Source organism: Lolium perenne, chromosome 2 (genome assembly GCF_019359855.2).
Source record: "Lolium perenne isolate Kyuss_39 chromosome 2, Kyuss_2.0, whole genome shotgun sequence".
Classification (NCBI taxonomy): Eukaryota; Viridiplantae; Streptophyta; class Magnoliopsida; order Poales; family Poaceae; genus Lolium; species Lolium perenne.
Genome location: NC_067245.2, coordinates 119,285,532 through 119,304,221, shown reverse-complemented (window position 1 = coordinate 119,304,221; position 18,690 = coordinate 119,285,532). Strand labels below are relative to the sequence as shown.

At 49.6% G+C, this 18,690-nt stretch overlaps 1 protein-coding gene and 1 long non-coding RNA gene across 2 annotated transcripts; one reads left to right on the top strand and one right to left on the bottom strand.

Moving 5' to 3' along the window:
* Positions 1–5,560: 5,560 nt before the first annotated feature.
* Positions 5,561–6,372, bottom strand: LOC139835202 (uncharacterized). Its single transcript, XR_011750953.1, has 3 exons — positions 6,063–6,372; positions 5,740–5,977; positions 5,561–5,633 (listed from the first exon to the last, which is right to left on the bottom strand). It is a non-coding gene; the product is annotated as an uncharacterized lncRNA (long non-coding RNA).
* Positions 6,373–17,425: 11,053 nt separating this feature from the next.
* LOC127328812 (uncharacterized) lies at positions 17,426–18,391 on the top strand. Its single transcript, XM_051355385.1, has 2 exons — positions 17,426–18,209; positions 18,279–18,391. Exons 1-2 carry the CDS (start codon positions 17,426–17,428, stop codon positions 18,389–18,391), a joined length of 897 nt encoding a protein of 298 aa, XP_051211345.1.
* The last annotated feature ends 299 nt before the right edge of the window (positions 18,392–18,690 follow it).

Below are 18,690 nucleotides of genomic sequence, written 5' to 3'. Positions count from 1 at the left end.
GGGGGCATCCCCAAGCTTAGACTTTTCACTCTTCTTGATCATATATCATCCTCCTCTCTTGACCCTTGAAAACTTCCTTCACAACAAACTTCTCATAAACTTCATTAGAGGGGTTAGTACTCAAAAAAATTTGAATCCACCTTGGTCCTGTAGTGGCACATTGCAAGAACTCAATAAAACATTAGCTACAGCTCTCTATGTCTAGAAAAGCTCGCTTAAAGTCCACAAGAGACAATGCAAAAAAATAGAGACAGAATCTGCCAAAACAGAACAGCCAGTAAAGACAAATTTTAAATAAATACTTGCGTTGCTCAAATCAGAAAACTCAAAACTAATGAAAGTTGCGTACATATCTGAGGAACACGCACGTAAATTGGCATATTTTTATGAGTTACCTACAGAGAAAACAGCCCAGATTCGTGACAGATAGAAATCTGTTTCTGCGCAGAAATCCAAATCTAGTATCAACCTTCGATTAGAGGCTTCACTTGGCACAACAAAACACAAAACTAAGATAAGGAGAGGTTGCTACAGTAGTAAACAACTTCGAAGACACAAATATAAAATAAAGTACTGTAGCAAAATAACACATGGGTTATCTCCCAAGAAGTTGCTTTCTTTATAGCCATTAAGATGGGCTCAGCAGTTTTAATGATGCACTCGCAAGAAATAGTATTTGAAGCAAAAGAGAGCATCAAGAGGCAAATCCAAAACACATTTAAGTCTAACATGCTTCCTATGCAAAGGAATCTTGTAAATAAACAAGTTCATGAAAAGCAAAGTAACAAGCATAGGAAGATAGAACAAATGTAACTTCGAAATTTTAAGCATATAGAGAGGTGTTTTAGTACCATGCAAATCTCTACAACCATATTTTCCTCTCTCATAATAATTTTCAGTAGCTTCATGAACAAACTGAACAATATAACTATCACATGCAGCATACTTTTCATGATTTCCAAACACATAATTTTTATCAAGTTCAAGAATAGTGGAATTAAAACTTTCAAACTTACTTTTATTAATAATATAACAAGGTAGTTGATCAATCTCAAGAGATATGGGACACATAGATAAAGTCAATAACTCTCCAATCCCATTTTCATTAGTAGTACAATTAATATTATCAAGTAACATAGGACCATCATCTAGAGCTTTATCATAAACATTTGCTACGCAAAATTCTTTAGTACCATGCATTTCGATATCAGGCACAAACAAAGCATTATCATAAGATTTATCAAAGTAGCATGGATTATCATAAATAACAGTAGCATAATTATTCTCACAAGTATTACTCATAGGTACTATTTCAAGAGAATCCACAGGAACATAACATTCAACCTCTTTCGGTAAGCATGGAGGACAATCAAATAGTGTAAGAGATAAAGAGTAACTCTCATTAGAAGGTTGGCATGGGTAGCTAATCCATTCTTCCCCCTTTTGTTCGTCGCTCTCCTCTTCTTTTTCATCCAATGAGCTTTCAGGTTCATCAATTTCCTCCTCTTTTTCATCCAATGAGCTTTCAGGTTCATCAATTTCTTCTTCCACCGGTTCCTGCAAATTGTGAGTGCATTCTTGTGCATTAATGTGTCTCTCTTTATAATCAAGGATATAAGGATTCCTACTGTAGCATTCTATGCAAGAATTAAGGATAGTAGAGACATAATCTTTAAGGTCCTTACAAATAGCACAAGTTTCATAATTCTCAACCATGAAGGATTCTATCTCGGAGGCTCCCATAAATAAGACAAATTGTTCTACCTCCTCGAACCCATAATGAATATAGCAATTCCGATTATAGCTCTTAGTAAAAAATTCCTCACTAAAGCCACATTGAAATTTAAGATGTTTAGTTTCCTGTTGAGAGCAACAGTTTATATCATGGCGTCTAAGCAAGATTCTAGCAATTGTATTCAATTTTTCTATCATAGCACTCATTATTTTACCAGTTCTTGATTCTCTATAATTATTATAACATTCTATAAGCTCCAAGTAGGTTGTTGGTTCTCCCATAACAGCAGTTTTTAATTTTTTTATTTTTCAAATTTTTATGGATTTTTGGGTATATGAGGAAAATAAAACAAGACAAAAAGAAACTAAGCAAAGTAATACTAGATAGAAATAAACTAAGCACAAATAAACTAGACAAAAGTAAACTAAGCAAAACAAAATAAAACAAAATAAAAACAGAGAGAGAGGTAGAGTGTACTCCCCAGGTGAACTTATGAGTAGAGCTATGCCTCCCCGGCAACGGCGCCAGAAAACAGTCTTGATAACCCACAAGTATAGGGGATCGCGGCAGTCTTCAAGGGTAGTATAACCCAAATTTATTGATTCGACACAAGGGGAGGTAAAGAATACTTATAAGCTTTAACAACTGAGTTGTCAATTCAGCTGCACCTGAAAAAGCACTAGTAACAGGGGTGATGTGAAAGTAGCAGTAATATGAGAGCAGTAGTAACAGTAACACAGCAGCAGTAATAGCAATATGAGAGCAATGGCACCAGAAGATAGTTGATACTACTTCCAATGACATATAGAACGAGTATATAATGATGAGAGATGGACCGGGGTTCCCAGCGATCTACACTAGTGGTAACTCTCCAATAAGTGACAAGTGTTGGGTGAACAAATTACAGTTGGGCAATTGATAGGAATCAAAGCATTAAGATAGAACATCAGGCTTATTAATTATGTAGGCATGTTTTCCGTATATAGTCGTACGTGCTCGCAATGAGAAACTTGCACAACATCTTTTGTCCTACCAGCCGGTGGCAGCCGGGCCTCAAGGGAAACTACTGGATATTAAGGTACTCCTTTTAATAGAGCACCGGAGCAAAGCATTAACACACCGTGAAAACATGTGATCCTCACATCACTACCATCCCCTCCGGTTGTCCCGATTTCTGTCACTTCGGGGCCATTGGTTCCGGACAGTGACATGTGCATACAACTTGTAGATACAATCTAAGCAACAATATAGAGCTTAAATCTAAGATCATGGCACTCGGGCCCTAGTGACAAGCATTAAACACAACAAGATTGCAGCAACAATAACTTCACAAACTTTATAGATAGACTAATCATAACGTAACAATCCATCGGATCCCAACAAACACAACACCGATTACATCAGATGGATCTCAATCATGTAAGGCAGCTCATGAGATCATTGTATTGAAGTACATGGGATAGAGAGTACCAACTAGCTACTGCTAGAACCCGTAGTCCATGGGGGAACTACTCACGGAGCATGATGGAGGCGATGGCGTTGATGGAGATGGCTTCCGGGGGCACTTCCCCGTCCCGGCAGGGTGCCGGAACAGAGACTTCTGTCCCCCGAATTGGAGTTTCACGATGGCGGCGGCGCCCCTGGAGCCTTTCTGGAGTTTCGTCAATTGGTACGGTGTTTTTAGGTCGAAAGGGATTTTATAGGCGAAGAGGCGGCGCAGGGGGGCACCTGGGGGCGCCTCACCCTAGGCCGGCGCGGCCGTGGTCCGGCCGCGCCGCCTTGTGGTGTGGTGGCCCCCTGGCCCCTCTCCGACTCTTCTTCGGTGTTCTGGAGCCTTCCGGGAAAAATAGGAGGTTTGGCGTTGATTTCGTCCAATTCCGAGAATATTGCCCGAACAGCCTTTCTGGAACCAAAAATAGCAGAAAACAGGAACTGGCACTGTGGCATCTTGTTAATAGGTTAGTTCCGGAAAATGCATGAAATCATCATAAAGTGCAAGCAAAACATGTAAGTATTGACATAAAACAAGCATGGAACAACAGAAATTATGGATACGTTGGAGACGTATCAGGAGCATCTCTAAATATCTCCAGCAATTCAGGAAGAGTTTTGGGAACCTCATTTCGAGGAAATAAAGTCTTGTAAACAAGGGTTAACGTTGTCGTGCAAAAATTGAGAAATTCGCGCACCTGGCAAGCACGATCTTGGAACCTGACAATTTGCTGAGTTCGTTCAGGGGTGGCCCAGAACAGACAGCCATGGTTAAGGGAAAGATTGACGAGAAGATTCGTTCTCTCGTTCACTCTTTGGTCTTCGGCGGCAGCATCAAGAACGGAGCCTATTAAGCGACAAGGCAGGAAATTTAAGGGGAGGCACAGGAAAGCGAAGAAGAGGCAGTGCGAGGTTGGAAAAACATACCTAACATATCTGTGCTAGCTTTAGACATCAGCTCGAGCATGCTATTTTCTTGGGTAGTGGCCGCCTTAGCTTCCAACACAGCAGCATCCTTGGCAGCTATAGCCTCTTTGGCCTGTTGGAGAGCAATTTTCTCTCTTTCAGATGCTTTTCGAGATTGTTCCATCATTGCTAGAGTTTGTTTCTTCATGGACTGAAGTTGTTGTCGAAGTTCTTGCAAATCTGCCGACAAATGTTTGCTTGAAGAACCTTCGAGAGGGTTATCATCGACTAGCATTTTCTTCGAGAAGGAAGAAGCAGGTGAAGCATCGGCAGAGCAAGGATTGGTCGAATAGTTATCAAATATTAACTGGAAAAGGAAAATCCCACAATCAATGATAGTGCCAGGAGGAATTTCATTGATTTCTAGAAAATTTACATAGACATTACAAAACAAGTTCTCCAAAAGGACTACAAGGATAATTGTCGCCAAAACTAAAGTGGCGACAAGGGCAAAAGAAACAGAGAAAGCAAAGAAAAAAAAAGAGGCATGCAACTAGACCTCCGGCCTTGATGAGCTAGGAGTTGTAGAAGGCTTGATCCCGAGATAGGCCAGGATTTTCTTGGTGTTGGGCTTGGCTGCCTTGATCAACGACCGCCATTTTGTTTGTTCTATTTGCTCGGTGTCGCCAACCTTCATCCAGTAAACAATTTGTTGGCTGTCAGCAACCAAGGCAACAGTGTTCTCGACAGCAACCTTCATGTTCTCCTGGCGCATCTTCAGTCCAAGATCCTCTGGTGGATTGAAGTCCTTGGCAAGGGCAAGGAAAGTCTTAGGCTCCTCTTTCTTCGGGAAGAAGTAGGGGAACAGCTTCGACAATCCTGCGTCAGCATTCACCACGCCTTCGCGAATTTCTTGGCCATGAAACTCCAGATAAGAACGTGCGTCAAGGAGAGGATCATCGGCGGGATTTTCAAGATCAAACTCTTGGTTTGTTTGACCTGCCACAGGAAATAAATGTTGGTCGACAGCAAGAAAGAAAAGCAAGTCCTAAGAAAAATAGAAGGGGTCGATAAAATTACCGAGGAAGCGCCGATTTTGCGTGTTCAAGCGCTTGAGGATTCCCTTTTCACGAGTAGCCTGTGCGGCTTTGTGCTCGTTTAAAGCAGCTTCAGCATCCTCAAGTTTCTTCTGCAGTTCTTCGACACTAGCAGCTTTTGGCTTGGCTTCATCAGCCTCAGCTTTGGCTTCGCTAGCATCAAGTTCGGCTTTTTTGCGAGCCGTTTCACTTCGCTCTAGTTTCTGAGCAAGAGTATCGGCAAGCTTGTTGGCCTCTGCAAGTTTCTCTATCAAAATAGAAAAGAACCGTCAAAATTGCGACAAAAACAGGAGCAAGAAGTTAGAAACAATGGCAGCAAAAAAGTTATTACCTTCAGTCCTGCTGGCATACTCACGGTACCCAATGAATTGAGATCCAATGCGAACAAGCTCTTTGATCATGGGCTGTCAAAGAAGAATAGAGAAGAAAACATCGGTACGAGAAAAATATGAAGGCATAAAGAAGCAAACAGAGGAAATATAGATACTGGCAAGAAAGTTAAAAACTTACATCATCTAAGAGCGGATTAGAGGAGCTACCCAACTGAGGGGTAGGCTCCACGACCGTTTCCACCCTTGTCCTTTTTGGTGAAGGAGCAAGAGGGCTTGAAGGAGGAGTGGTGGTGACGACGTTTTGTTGAGGAGGCGAGGATTCTTCTCCCTCAACTGGCGTCTCCGAAACAATTAAAGTATGTGACGTGCTCGTTCGAGGAGCCACGTCAAGAGTTGGTACTTCTTCCTCATCATCACTGTGATTAAAGATCGACAGCATAAAAAGCAAGATAAGACAAAAAACTCCGAGTACAGAAATAAGGGGAAATCAAAGTGACTTACGAGCTGACGAGGGATTCGAGATATGGATCATAAGTTGCCTTCTGACGTGAAGGATCAACTTCTTCGGCTTCGGAGGTGCCGGAATCTTCGACATCATTCCTCTTCCTTTTGTTCTTTGGAGAAACAGCAGGAGGAGGAGATAGTGCTGACGCAGTACCTTCGGAGGCAGCATCTTTTTCAGAAGATCCCGCAGATTTCAGAGAATCCACGGGTTCATTCACAAAAGAGGGGGCCTCTTGGTTGTCATCAGTGACAATGGCCCTTTCCTCGACTTCTCCACCTTCAGGAAGAGGAGGAAGCGAGACAAGGTCTGGATGGTTCTGTGCAAAACAAAAATAAAGTAGGGGAAGATATCAGAAAATGAGTTACAAAAAAGATAGCAACGCAATAACAAAACAACCGACAAAGATTACCTTGGGAAGTGGATTGGCGGCGCTGAATGGTTTTACACGGCAAGAAGAAGGGACAGGATCTTTTTTGCTGAGAGACGAGATTTTTTGGACAAGTTTTTCTAAGTCCTTGACCTCCAAATCCACCGACAGCAGATCTGCGTCCTTGTCGCCAGCATATTTCCAGAGAGGGTATTTGCGAGCCTGAAGCGGCTGCACTCTAGTCCTAAGAAAATAAGCCGTGATTTGGATACCCGACAGCTCTTTGCCGCGAGTATTTTGCAACTCGTGGATGCAGGCCATCAAGGTTTCTGTCGACGCTTTTTCCTCTTCGGTAGCCTCTGCGTCCCAGGAGCGGCGGCGAAAGATTTTCTCGGCGCCATCAAAAGGAGGGATGTTGTCCTCAGCACATCCATGGTTCTCCTCCTGAATGTACAACCACTTCTTGCGCCACCCTTGAACTGAGTCAGGGAGTTTGACGTCGAATTAGTCGACAGTGGGCCAAACAGAAATTACAACGCCGCCTATATTATAGGCGACATTGGGAGAGCCATTACGGCGACAGAAGAAAATGCGCTTCCATAGAGCCCAGTTAGGCTGGACGCCAAGGAAGGCCTCGCAAAGGGTGATGAAAATGGAGATATGAAGAATCGAGTTTGGCGTGAGGTGGTGGAGTTGCAGACCGTAGATAAAAAGCAGCCCGCGGAGAAAAGGATGAATGGGGGCGGAAAGACCACGGATGAGGTGGTCGACAAAACTTACCCGGTACCCCATTGGAGGGGTTGGGTAGCTCTCCTCACTGGGGAAGCACAGCGCTTTGGGCTTCTTGCTGATCCCCAGCTTCTTCAGCATGTTGATGTCCTGGGTGGAAATCTTCGATCTTTCCCACTCCGCCGTCCCCAGATCCACGGCGGCCATGGAGGATTCCGGCGTGCTGTGCCTTGTCAACCGCCGCGGTGGCATCAACAATGGCGCAGGGTTTGCAGCTTGGAGGCGAGGAGCTTAGGAGGCCGTGGGTCGCAGGAGGAAGTTTGCAGATAAGAGCAGGAGGACGGCGCAAGCGGAAGTGCTCGAGGAGGAAGAAGAAGATCTTATATAGGGGTGCGGTGAAACGGCGGACCGTTGGATAAAGAAAATGTGTGGCAGATGATAGCCACGTGGAAACAAGGGTAAAAAAGTAATTCAACATTGGAGAAGTTATGGTACGTGCGCTAGGAAAAGCGGAGGACGTGTGTCTCCCACTTGCACGACGTGTCAAGATAGTGGATCAATTGGGCCCGCAAGGCAGTGGGAGAAGGCTTCTCGTAATTTTTGACTCGCAATCGTGGCTATCGTCAGCAATAACGTCACCTTGGCAGAGGAAAAAATTCGACTCTACAATTTCATAAAAGGCGACATGGAAAATAATCCTGAGCCTTTGATCAAATACAAGTTTTTGATCAAATGCTCGGGGGCTACTTTGGAAAAAAGAAAAAGATCCAGAAAGACAAGATAGAAATGGCGTGAGCCTATGACCAAATACAAATATTTGTTCATAGCCTCGGGGGCTACTCCCATTGGGAGCGCTGTTCGCGCACCCGAGAAATTATAAAACTTCGGGAGATAAAAGAAAATATAGCGGCATAAGGCGTGGAGCCTACACCCAAGTACAAGTCCTTGGCTGTAGCCTCGGGGGCTACTCCCATCGGGAACGCTGCTCGCGTGCCCGATGAAATCATAAAAAAAGAAGAGAGAGATAAGAAGAAAGAAAAAAGAAGTGGCAGAGCAAAAAAGTATATTTCGAGTTCTAAATAACTCTGCATATACTCCCATTGGGAGAGCAATATAAGTCATCTTTGACTCGATAAAATGTGCCATTCCAACAGCCGAAAAAGCACTCGACAATATATTCTCAGAACGCCAAAGTTGCGATAAATTTCTGAAGCGGCTGAAGTGGGACCTATGAGCCAGCAGAGTCCTCAACGTTTCAAAGGCGGCAAGGGATCAAAAGAAAAAGGAAATAGCCAAAAATCAAAGGGTGAAAAACAAACCAAGAAAATGAACTTTTATAGTACATAGAGGATGACATGTGGGTCCCATGAGCCAGCAGGTTCCTCAACGTTTCAAACGTGGCATGAGATCGAAAGAAAAAGGAAAGTGACAAAATATCAGGATCCAAAAATAATTCAAGTAAAGAAACTTGATTGTACATAGAGGATGACATGCGCGTCCCATTTAGCAGCAGCGGTATCACCGTTTGAGAGGCTGCACGGGATCGAAAGAAAAAGGCAAGTGACCAAATATCAGGAGCCAAAAATAATCCAAGAAACTAAATTTTATTGTACATAGAGGATGACATGCGGGTCCAATTTTGCAGCAGCGGTCTCAACGTTTCCAAGGCGGCACAGGACCAAAACAAAAATGAAGTAGCCAGAAATCAGGGGGTGAAAAAAATTCCAAGAAGAAAGATTTCAATTGGGCTGCATCTGGACATCTGGGCCTTCGAACTATCATGCTGGGCCTTTTGACTCGTACAATTTCAGCCCACTCCAAAACAGGAAAGTTCGGATTTTTCTAAAAAAAACAGGAAAGTCCTATGCTTCGCAAAAACAAAAAACAAGGAGATTCAACATATAAGTTTGTTTATGTAAAAACAAATATTTAATTTATCCGTCTGCAATAGCTCAGAGCGCAATACATTGTTTATTGTCTGCAAAATAATCAAGATATCACATGTTTCTTGTACGGGGAGGCTGACATCATGGACCCATGAGCCAGCAGCGTCGTCAACGTTTTAAAGGCGGCAGGGGATGGAAAGAAAAAATAAACCAAAAATCTGTTGGTAAAAAATCCAAGAAAAGAAACATTTTCGTTCTGAGAGGATGACATGCGGGACCCATGAGGCAGCAGCATCCTCAGTGTTTATTGTTCATAGAGGCTGACATGTGGGACCCACGAGCCACCAGCGTCCTCAACGTTTTAAAGGCGGCAGGAGATCGAAAGAAAAAATAAGCCAAAAATCATTTGGTAAACAAAATCCAAGAAAAAGAAACATTTATCGTTCTGAGAGGATGACATGCGGGACCCATGAGGCAGCAGCATCCTCAACTATTCCAAGGCGGCAGGGGATCAAAAGAAAAAAAGTAAATATCCAGAAATTAATAAGGGGTTCAAAATAAATCCATCAAAGGAAACTTTTATTATTCATAGAGGATGACATGTGGGACCGACCTGCCAACAACGTCCTCATAGTTTCAAAGGGGGCAGGAGATCAAAAGAAAAAGGCAAATAGCCATAAATTAGGGGTAAAAAATAACTCCAAGAAAGGAAACTTTTATTATTCGTAGAGGATGACATGCGGGACCCATGAGCCAACAGCTTACTCAACGTTTCAAAGGCGGCATGCGATCGAAAGAAAAAGGCAAGTGACAAAATATCAGGAGCCAAAGATAATCCAAGAAAAGAAACTTTATTGTACATAGAGGATGACATGCGGGTCCCATTTAGCAGCAGCGGTGTCAACGTTTCAAATGCGGCTTGAGATCAAAAGAAAAAGAAAGTTGATTGTACATAGAGGATGACATGCGGGTCCCATGAGTCAGTAGCTTACTCAACCTTTCAAGGGCGGCAGGGGATCAAAAGAAAAAGGAAATAGCAAAAAATCAGAGGGTGAAAAAAAACCCAAGAAAATAAACTTTTATAGCACATAGAGGATGACATGCGGGTCCCATGAGCCAGCAGGTTCCTCAACGTTTCAAACGTGGCATGAGATCGAAAGAAAAAGGCAAGTGACCAAATATCAGGAGCCATAAAATAATTCAAGAAAAGAAACTTGATTGTACATAGATGATGACATGCGGGTCCCATTTAGCAGCAGTGGTATCACCGTTTGAGAAGCGGCAGGGGATCGAAAGAAAAAGGCAAGTGACCAAATATGAGGTGCCAAAAAAATCCAAGAAAAGAAAGTTTTATAGTACATAGAGGATGACATGCGGGTCCCATGAGCCTGCAGGTTCCTCAACGTTTCAAACATGGCAGGAGATCGAAAGATAAAGGCAAGTGACCAAATATCATGAGCCAAAAATAATTTAAGAAAAGAAACTTGATTGTACATAGAGGATGACATGCGGGTCCCATTTAGCAGCAGCGGTATCACCGTTTGAGAGGCTGACGGGATCGAAAGAAAAAGGCTAGTGACCAAATATCAGGAGCCAAAAATAATTCAAGAAAAATAAAGTTTTATAGTACATAGAAGATGACATGCGGGTCTCATTTAGCAGCAACGGCCTCACCGTTTGAGAGGCGGCAGGGGATCGAAAGAAAAAGGTAAGTGACCAAATATGAGGTGCCAAAAAAATCCAAGAAAAGAAAGTTTTATAGTACATAGAGGATGACATGCGGGTCCCATTTAGCAGCAGCGGTCTCACCGTTTGAGAGGTGGCAGGGGATCGAAAGAAAAAGGCAAGTGACCAAATATGAGGCACAAAAAAAACTCCAAGAAAAGAAAGTTAATTGCACATAGAGGATGACATGCGGGTCCCATTTAGTAGCAGTGGTCTCAACGTTTCCAAGGCGGCACGGGATCAAAAGAAAAAGGAAGTAGCCAGAAATCAGGGGGTCAAAAAAATCCAAGAATAGAAAGAATTTTGATTCATAGAGGATGACATGCGGGACCCATGATCCTGTATCGTAAACGGCTCGATCGGAGAGCGTTGAACGAGATGGCGCGATCGAGAAAAAAACAATGCCAGAGAGGCTGCCATCTAGGCCCTACATCCCTGGGCGGTGCGGATTTGCGTTGACTCGGCCGGCAAACCCGAGAATTCGAGATGCACCACATCCCGGGCCACCATACGCGACGTTTTGGCCGTTTTCGTCGGGCTAGGTGGCCACAAAAACGAGAAAAAAAACGTTTTGACATGCACAACGGAGAGACCAAAAATCGTCGGCCATGGTTCACCAGCAACCACGGCGCGACTTCAACTTCGTCGGCCATGGCAACTTTTCTTGTAGTGTATGTTGCGGTTTTGTTTTCATCAGCCTCATGGTCGGTGGCACTGTCGTATAGATCGGCGAATACCTCCCTACAAGCAGTAGAGTTGTTGCTATTGGTGAAGTCCAAGTTGGTGAAGCTTTCCGAGTCGCTATCTAGATTGGTCTCTACGAACGATCCGAAAGTCATGTCAGCGAACAGATCGGCGAGTGCCCCGCCGTCGACGGGCTTGGTGAAGCGTGGCGGCAAAACTTCTTCGTCACCTGACTCGACATATGATGTTGACGATCCCAAGAAATCGAGCTCGACCGCCAACGGCCCCGAAAAAATTGGTTCCGCGAGACGATGCGATCCTTCTTTCCCAACGACTCTTCCAGATCGGTGCTCCCGAAAGTCATCTCCGTCGACTCCTCCAGATCGGCATATGCATGCAAATGGGCGGGAGGGTGAGAACAAAATCGGCGAGATCGGCTTGGACTCGTTTATCTCCGTCCATCGTGTTGTGATGGGGATATGCCCATAGGGGGTGGGTCGCCAGTCCCACTCGCCATGAAGACGGAGGCCCAGGAGGACCGCCAGTCGCCTAGCCGACTGGACCCGAAGGCGACTGGGCTGAAGATCCAAGAAGGAGATCCGTACGGCCGGATAAGAAGATCGATTACTTGCAGAAGGGTGGTGTATCCCAGATTAGTAGCAACTGATACGATTCGGAGTTATCCCTTTGTAACCCTAGACCGGGGGTGGATATATAAACCCCCGGGCTAAACCCTAGAGGACACGACATCTGAGATCCAATCCCCCCCTGTAAGCTCTTGGCTCGTCACCGACTGAGCCCCCCCCATTGTAATTCTCCACTAAGTAATAAGATCTAGCAGGACGTAGGCCTTTTACTCTCCGGAGGGGCTGAACCTGGGTAAAACCTTGCGTCCCTTGCACCTCGACCCGCAGATGGCAATGTTCCCTTGCCCCCGCATCAACGAAGTGCTAGCCCCTGTAGCATCTGCCGTGGTCATATCCACGATAGTGGCGCCCACCGTGGGGCCTGGGACATCAAGCCTCCGAGCTGCGGCGAGGCCCTACTCGCCAGTGCGGCGGCCGGTCGCTTCCGGTAGGATGATCGCCACCGGCAACTTCTTCCACATCCAGCCAAGCACCTACCAGCCCGCCTCATTGCCCCTCAAGCACGCCTGGATGGTGCCGATCGACTCGATCAACCTCTTCGTCGGGCTCGCAGGCGTCAGCCACCCCACCGAGCCCCATCCCGGCCGATCGCATGATCCCTTCGCGCCAGGACAACTCCTCACCGCCACTCGCCCAGTTACCGGCGAGGTATACACGGAAGCCGAGTCGGCCCTGGAGGACGACGCCGACTCGGCGGCCGTGGCGCCAATCACCGATCCCATCATCACGGCGTCAGCCGCCAACCCCGTCGCTGCAACCCTAGCCGCCGACTCCATCGTCGCGGCGTTCGACGCCGACTCCACCACCACGGCATCAGTCACCGGGTCCACCGCTGTGTCCCCGACCGCCGGCTCCATCGCCACAGCGTCGTTTAAAGACTCCATCTCCCTGGTCTCTCACCCGAGTGACTTCGAGGATGACTCCGTTCTCTCCCTCTTCGGCAGCGATTCCGATTTGGACTCCGTCGAGGCCCCGTGCTACCGCTACCCAACCGCCGTCTTCATGGCGGGAGGCGAGGAGGAGCCTCCGAATGACGCCTTCACCACTCCTCTCCCTGCAACCGCCACCGCGACCGAGATCGAGGTGCATCGGGCGGCCCTCGAAGCACAGAGGAAGAAGGAGCTCGCCGAGCGGCAAAATTTTTGCCTCGAGCAAGACGAAGTGAGTTCCGTGTCCCACTATCGCCAGCAGCGCAATCGCCTGCGCATGGAGCGTGCCCGCGCACACGACTTCCCCAGCGTGCGTCTCAACTTTGACGACCCAGACGGTGAAGTTCGGATCGCCCGAGTCCAGAACCCCGACGTCCCGAAAGGAAGTCGGGCCGCCGCCGGTAGAATGGCGCATGGAGCACCACGACCACCACCACCACCACCACCCGAAGTTCCTCGGGTGGAAGTCGACTAATGGGCTGCCACTACACTCATCTCCAGCTGACAACGTCGCAGCCGCCCAAGCCGTTCTTGCGAGGCTCCCTGGAACAGGAGACGGCGCGATCGTCGTCCAGCACGCCAAGGCCCTGGTCGCCAAGGCTTTGGAGCAGCAACACGCCACCGCCGACTCGCAAGGGCAACTCTATTCGTGCACATCCGCCAGTCGCACGGCGTCTTCCGGAGCGGCAAACCTCGCAGTCGCCAACGCCAACAACTACCCGCCGCCAGCACCGCGCGCAGCCCACTCGACCAACAACCGAATCGAGCCGCGCCCCGCGCGGTTGATGGTCGCCGCCAACGGGCAACCCATCGATGCGCGCACCCACATCGTCAATGATCATGAATGGCGGGCGCGAAACCGCATGAATGACCGCTACACTGATGAAGCCCCGCGCCAAAGCGCGTTCACTCGATTCGGCACCGCCTGTTTCGGGCCGATGATCAGAGGCGAGCCGTACCCCGCAGGGTTCAAGGGGCCCCGCGACATCGAGAAGTACGATACTCACATCGACCCCACGGTCTGGATCGATTCGTACGCCATGGCAATGGGTATCCAAGGCCATTCTGAGTTGCTCGCGGCACGCTACCTGCCTCTCATGATGGACGGCGTAAACCGCCACTGGTTCAACACCCTCACCGCCAACAGCATCGACTCTTGGGAAGAAGCCCGTGCCGCATTCATCCAGCACTTCGCCAGCATGTACACTCGCGCAACAACTATAGAAGACCTGGATCGCTGCGTCCAGGGCCCGCGCGAGTCGACTCGTCGGTGGGTGCAGCGCTGGCAAGATATGTGGACGACCTCCAGCGGCATTAGCACGGACACCGCGATCTACTGCTTCCGGCGGTGCTGCCGGTACGAACCGCTAAGCGCTAAGCTCCGCCGCGTTAGCAGAGATAACATCTCAATCTCCAAGCTCTTCGACATCGCCACCCGCTACGCCGACGAAGACCCTACAGTCGACTCGGACGACGAGTACGGCCAGCAGCGCAATCGCCGCCTCGTTCACACAGATTCTCAATGCGGCGACTACCGGTTCGGCGGTCGATCCAACAACGGCAAGCGCCGCGCCGACGGAGGACACAACGAGCTCGTCGCCAACGCCGACTACGAGCAGCGTGAGCCAAAATCCTTCCGACGCGACAACCGTGGACCGCGGGAGGACCGACCTCAGCCCAAGCGCTTCGATGCACGCAGTCTGCTGGATACCCCATGCATCTACCACAGCAGGGAGGGCAAGCCCTCAACACACACGACAGGGAACTGCTACTCCTTGAAGCAGATAGAGAAGGCCCGCCGCGCCAAGGAGAACGACGGCGGCAATCAGCACAAAGATCGAGCCAAGGACCCAGATCAGCACAAGGGAGAAGGGTTCGGTCGCAGCGCCGGCTCGCTCCATACCTTCACTGGAGTCGGCGATCGTCGGGACAGGAAAGTCCTCGCAAGGGCGGTAGTAGTACACGCAGTCGTCCTCGACGTACCTCGGTGGCTCAACTGGTCCGAGCAGAGCATCACCTAGAGTCGCGAAGACCACGCTCCTCGCATCGAGTACCCCGGCCGAGTGGCGCTGGTCGTCAGGCCCAAGGTAGCCGACTACTGGCTGCCGAAAACCTTGATGGACGGAGGAAGCTCCATCAACATTCTGTACTACGAGACCTTCCAGCGACTCGGCTTACCAGACTCACGCCTTGAGAACACCAAGGTCACATTCCATGGCATCGTCCCCGGGCGAAAGGCCTTCCCGATCGGCAAGGTACACCTTCGGCACACACGTGAACTACCGCACCGAGCGGATAACGTTCGAGGTGGTAAACTTCCGCAGTTCCTACCATTGCGTGCTCGGCCGACAGGCGTTCGCCCGGTTCATGGCCGCGCCTTACTACGCCTACAACATGATGAAGATGCCAGGGCCTTGCGGCGTCATCACCGTCCACGGCGACCCGGAGATGGCACTGGAATGCGAGGACGTCAGCACCAAGCTCGCCGACGCCGTCATCGCCGACGAACATGACAACTCCGCCGAGCTCACCAAGTATCCAGTCGACCGCAACGACCCCGCCATCCTGGAGAAGCTGACCGAGCTCGACTCGTCCGCTGCAACCTTCAAGCCTACAACCGACACTCGCCAAGTAGATCTTGTAGAGGATGATTCAAGTAGGCAAATTACCATTGGGACGGGCCTGTCCGCCCAATAGGAAAGCGCGCTCATCAAGTTCCTCCGTGAGAATCGAGATATCTTTGCATGGAAACAATCTGACATGCCGGGTGTCCCGAGAGAACTTGCTGAGCACAAATTACATGTCAACCCCTCCGCACGCCCCGTTAGGCAGGCAATGCGCCCGTAGGTGAAGAGCGACGGCGCGCAATCGCCGAAGAGGTGAACCGGTTGCTCGCCGCCGGCTTCATCATCGAAATCAAGCACCCCAAATGGCTGGCAAACCCAGTCCTGGTGCTAAAGAACAACAAGACATGGCGTATGTGTATCGACTACACTAGCCTCAATCATGCGTGTCCCAAGGACCCATTCGTCCTGCCGCGAATCGACCAGATCATCGACGCGGTCGCCGGGTCCGAGTCGCTGTGCTTCCTCGACGCTTACTCCGGGTACAATCAAATAAAGATGGCCAAAGAAGACCAAGAGAAGACAGCATTCATCACGCCATTGGGTGCCTACTGCTACACATCCATGACCTTTGGCCTCAAAAACGCCGGAGCGACATATCAACGATGCATGAACAGCTGCCTGGAGAGCCAAATCGGCCGCAACGTACACGTCTACATAGACGACGTGGTAGTCAAGTCGACTCGACAGGCCAACCTCATCACCGACCTCGCCGAGACATTCGCCAACCTACGACGATACAAGATCAAGCTCAACCCTCTGAAGTGCACCTTCGGGGTCCCCTCAGGACAGCTGCTCGGTTACGTCGTCTCCAAGCGCGGCATCGAGCCCAACCCGGAGAAAACACTGGCGGTCATGCGAACCAAGCAGCCAACCTGCGTGGTCGATGCGCAAAAGCTCGCCGGCCGGGTCGCAACCCTCAGTCGCTTCATACCCAGGCTCGGTGACAAGGCCACACCACTCTACCGCCTGCTCAAGAAGTCGGAATCGTTCGAGTGGACAGAAGAAGCACAACCGGCCCTGGAAGAGCTCCAACACGCCCTTCAGAACGCCCCCATCCTCGCGGCCCCGCTACCACAAGAGACTATGCTACTATACGTCGCTGCATCGAATCGCGCGATAAGCGCGGTCATGGTCGTTGAGCGCAAGGAAGAAGGAAAAGAGCAGCTGATACAGCGCCCAGTTTACTACATCAGCGATGCCTTAATCGACTCCAAGCAACAGTACCTGCACTATCAAAAGCTAGTGTACGCAGTCCTCAGGGCCACAGAGGCGACTAGCCCCCTACTTCCACGAGCACCCCATCAAGGTAGTCGCTTCAACACCACTCGCCGACATTATCCGTAACCGCGACGCAACCGGCCGGATCGCCAAGTGGGCAGTCGAGCTCAGCGTCCACAACATCACGTACGAGTCGCGCCATGCCATCAAGTCTCAGGCACTCGCCGACTTCCTCGCCGACTGGGAAGAGGCCCAGCAATCGAGCTCCCCCGCGGACCTCAAGCATTGGACACTGCACTTTGACGGCTCCAGGAACCTCGAGGGGGCAGGTGCAGGAGTCGTCCTCACATCGCCAAAAGGCGACATCGTGAAGTACGTCTTGCAACTTCGGTTCGAGCCCTGCACCAACAACATGGCTGAATACGAGGCGCTCCTACACGGCATGCGAGTAGCAAAACAAATGGGCGCAACACGGCTGCGCTGTCTCGGCGATTCCGACCTTGTCGCTAGCTAGACATCCGGCACCTGCGACGCCACCGACGCCAACATGATCGCGTACAAGCGCGCGGTCGACCAAGCCGGCGCCAGCTTCGCCGGCCACGTCGTTGAGTGGGTCGACATGCGCAAGAATGAAGAAGCAGATGCGCTAGCCAGACTCGGGTCCAAGCGACTCCAACCTCCTCCAGGCGTCTTCCTCGATATCCTCAGCCACCCCTCGGTGCGCGCACCTCCCGAGCGGGACATCGCCGAGCCTCCTGCGCCCGACTCCATCCTAGTCGCACTCGCCTCCGATAGCGATGACTGGACGGAGCCATACCTAAGCTACCTCGAACGCCAGGTGCTGCCAATGGATGAAACGGAGGCACGAGCGATCGTACTCAGGTGCAAGTATTTCACCATTATCAACAACGAGTTATACAAGCGCAGCGTCTCGGGGGTATTCCAGCGGTGCGTCGGCACCGACGAAGGACGCAAGATCCTGCGCGACATCCACGCAGGGGACTGCAGCCACCATGCAGGCGCGCGCTCAATCGTCGCCACCTTCCGGCGTGGCTTCTATTGGCCAACAGCCCACGAAGACGCAGTCGCGCTCGTCCGCTCGTGCGCCGGATGCCAAAAATATGCAAGCCAGTCGCACATGCCGGGATCAGCACTGAAGACCATCCCCCTCACCTGGCCGTTCGCCGTCTGGGGCCTGGACATGGTAGGGAAATTCAAAACAGCCCCCGGCGGGTACACTCACCTCTTAGTCGCGGTGGACAAATTCACCAAATGGGTAGAAGCAAAACCCATCAAGAAGTGCGACGGAAAGACAACCACCAAGTTCCTACGCGAGCTTATCTACCGGTATGGCTACCCTCACAACATCATAACCGACAACGGCACAAATTTCGCCAAAGGGGAGATGGCCGATTTCTGCGAGGACAAAGGCATCCGACTCGAGCTCGCATCGGTCGCACACCCCGAGTCAGACGGCCAAGCGGAAAGAGCAAACCAGAGCATCCTCCACTGACTCAAGCCGCGACTAATGGTGCCTCTGGAGCGCGCAGCCGGCTGCTGGGCAGAAGAACTCCCCTTCGTGCTGTGGGGCATCCGCACAACACCAAACAGGTCGACCGGCTTCACGCCCTTCTTTCTGGTGTATGACTCGCCACGGGACACCAATTACGCCGAAGAAGACAACGAGCGCGCTCGCCAAGATGACTGATACGCGTACAGCACGCGTCCGTTGGGAACCCCAAGAGGAAGGTGTGATGCGTACAGCGGCAAGTTTTCCCTTAGTATGAAACCAAGGTTTAATCGAACCAGTAG

Coding starts and splice junctions, on each gene's coding strand:
- LOC127328812 (XM_051355385.1), top strand. CDS start 17,426: ATGATCGCGTACAAGCGCGCGGTCGACCAAGCCGGCGCCAGCTTCGCC. Junction 18,210..18,278: donor GACAACCACCAAGTTCCTAC/GCGAGCTTATCT, acceptor ATTTCGCCAAAG/GGGAGATGGCCGATTTCTGC.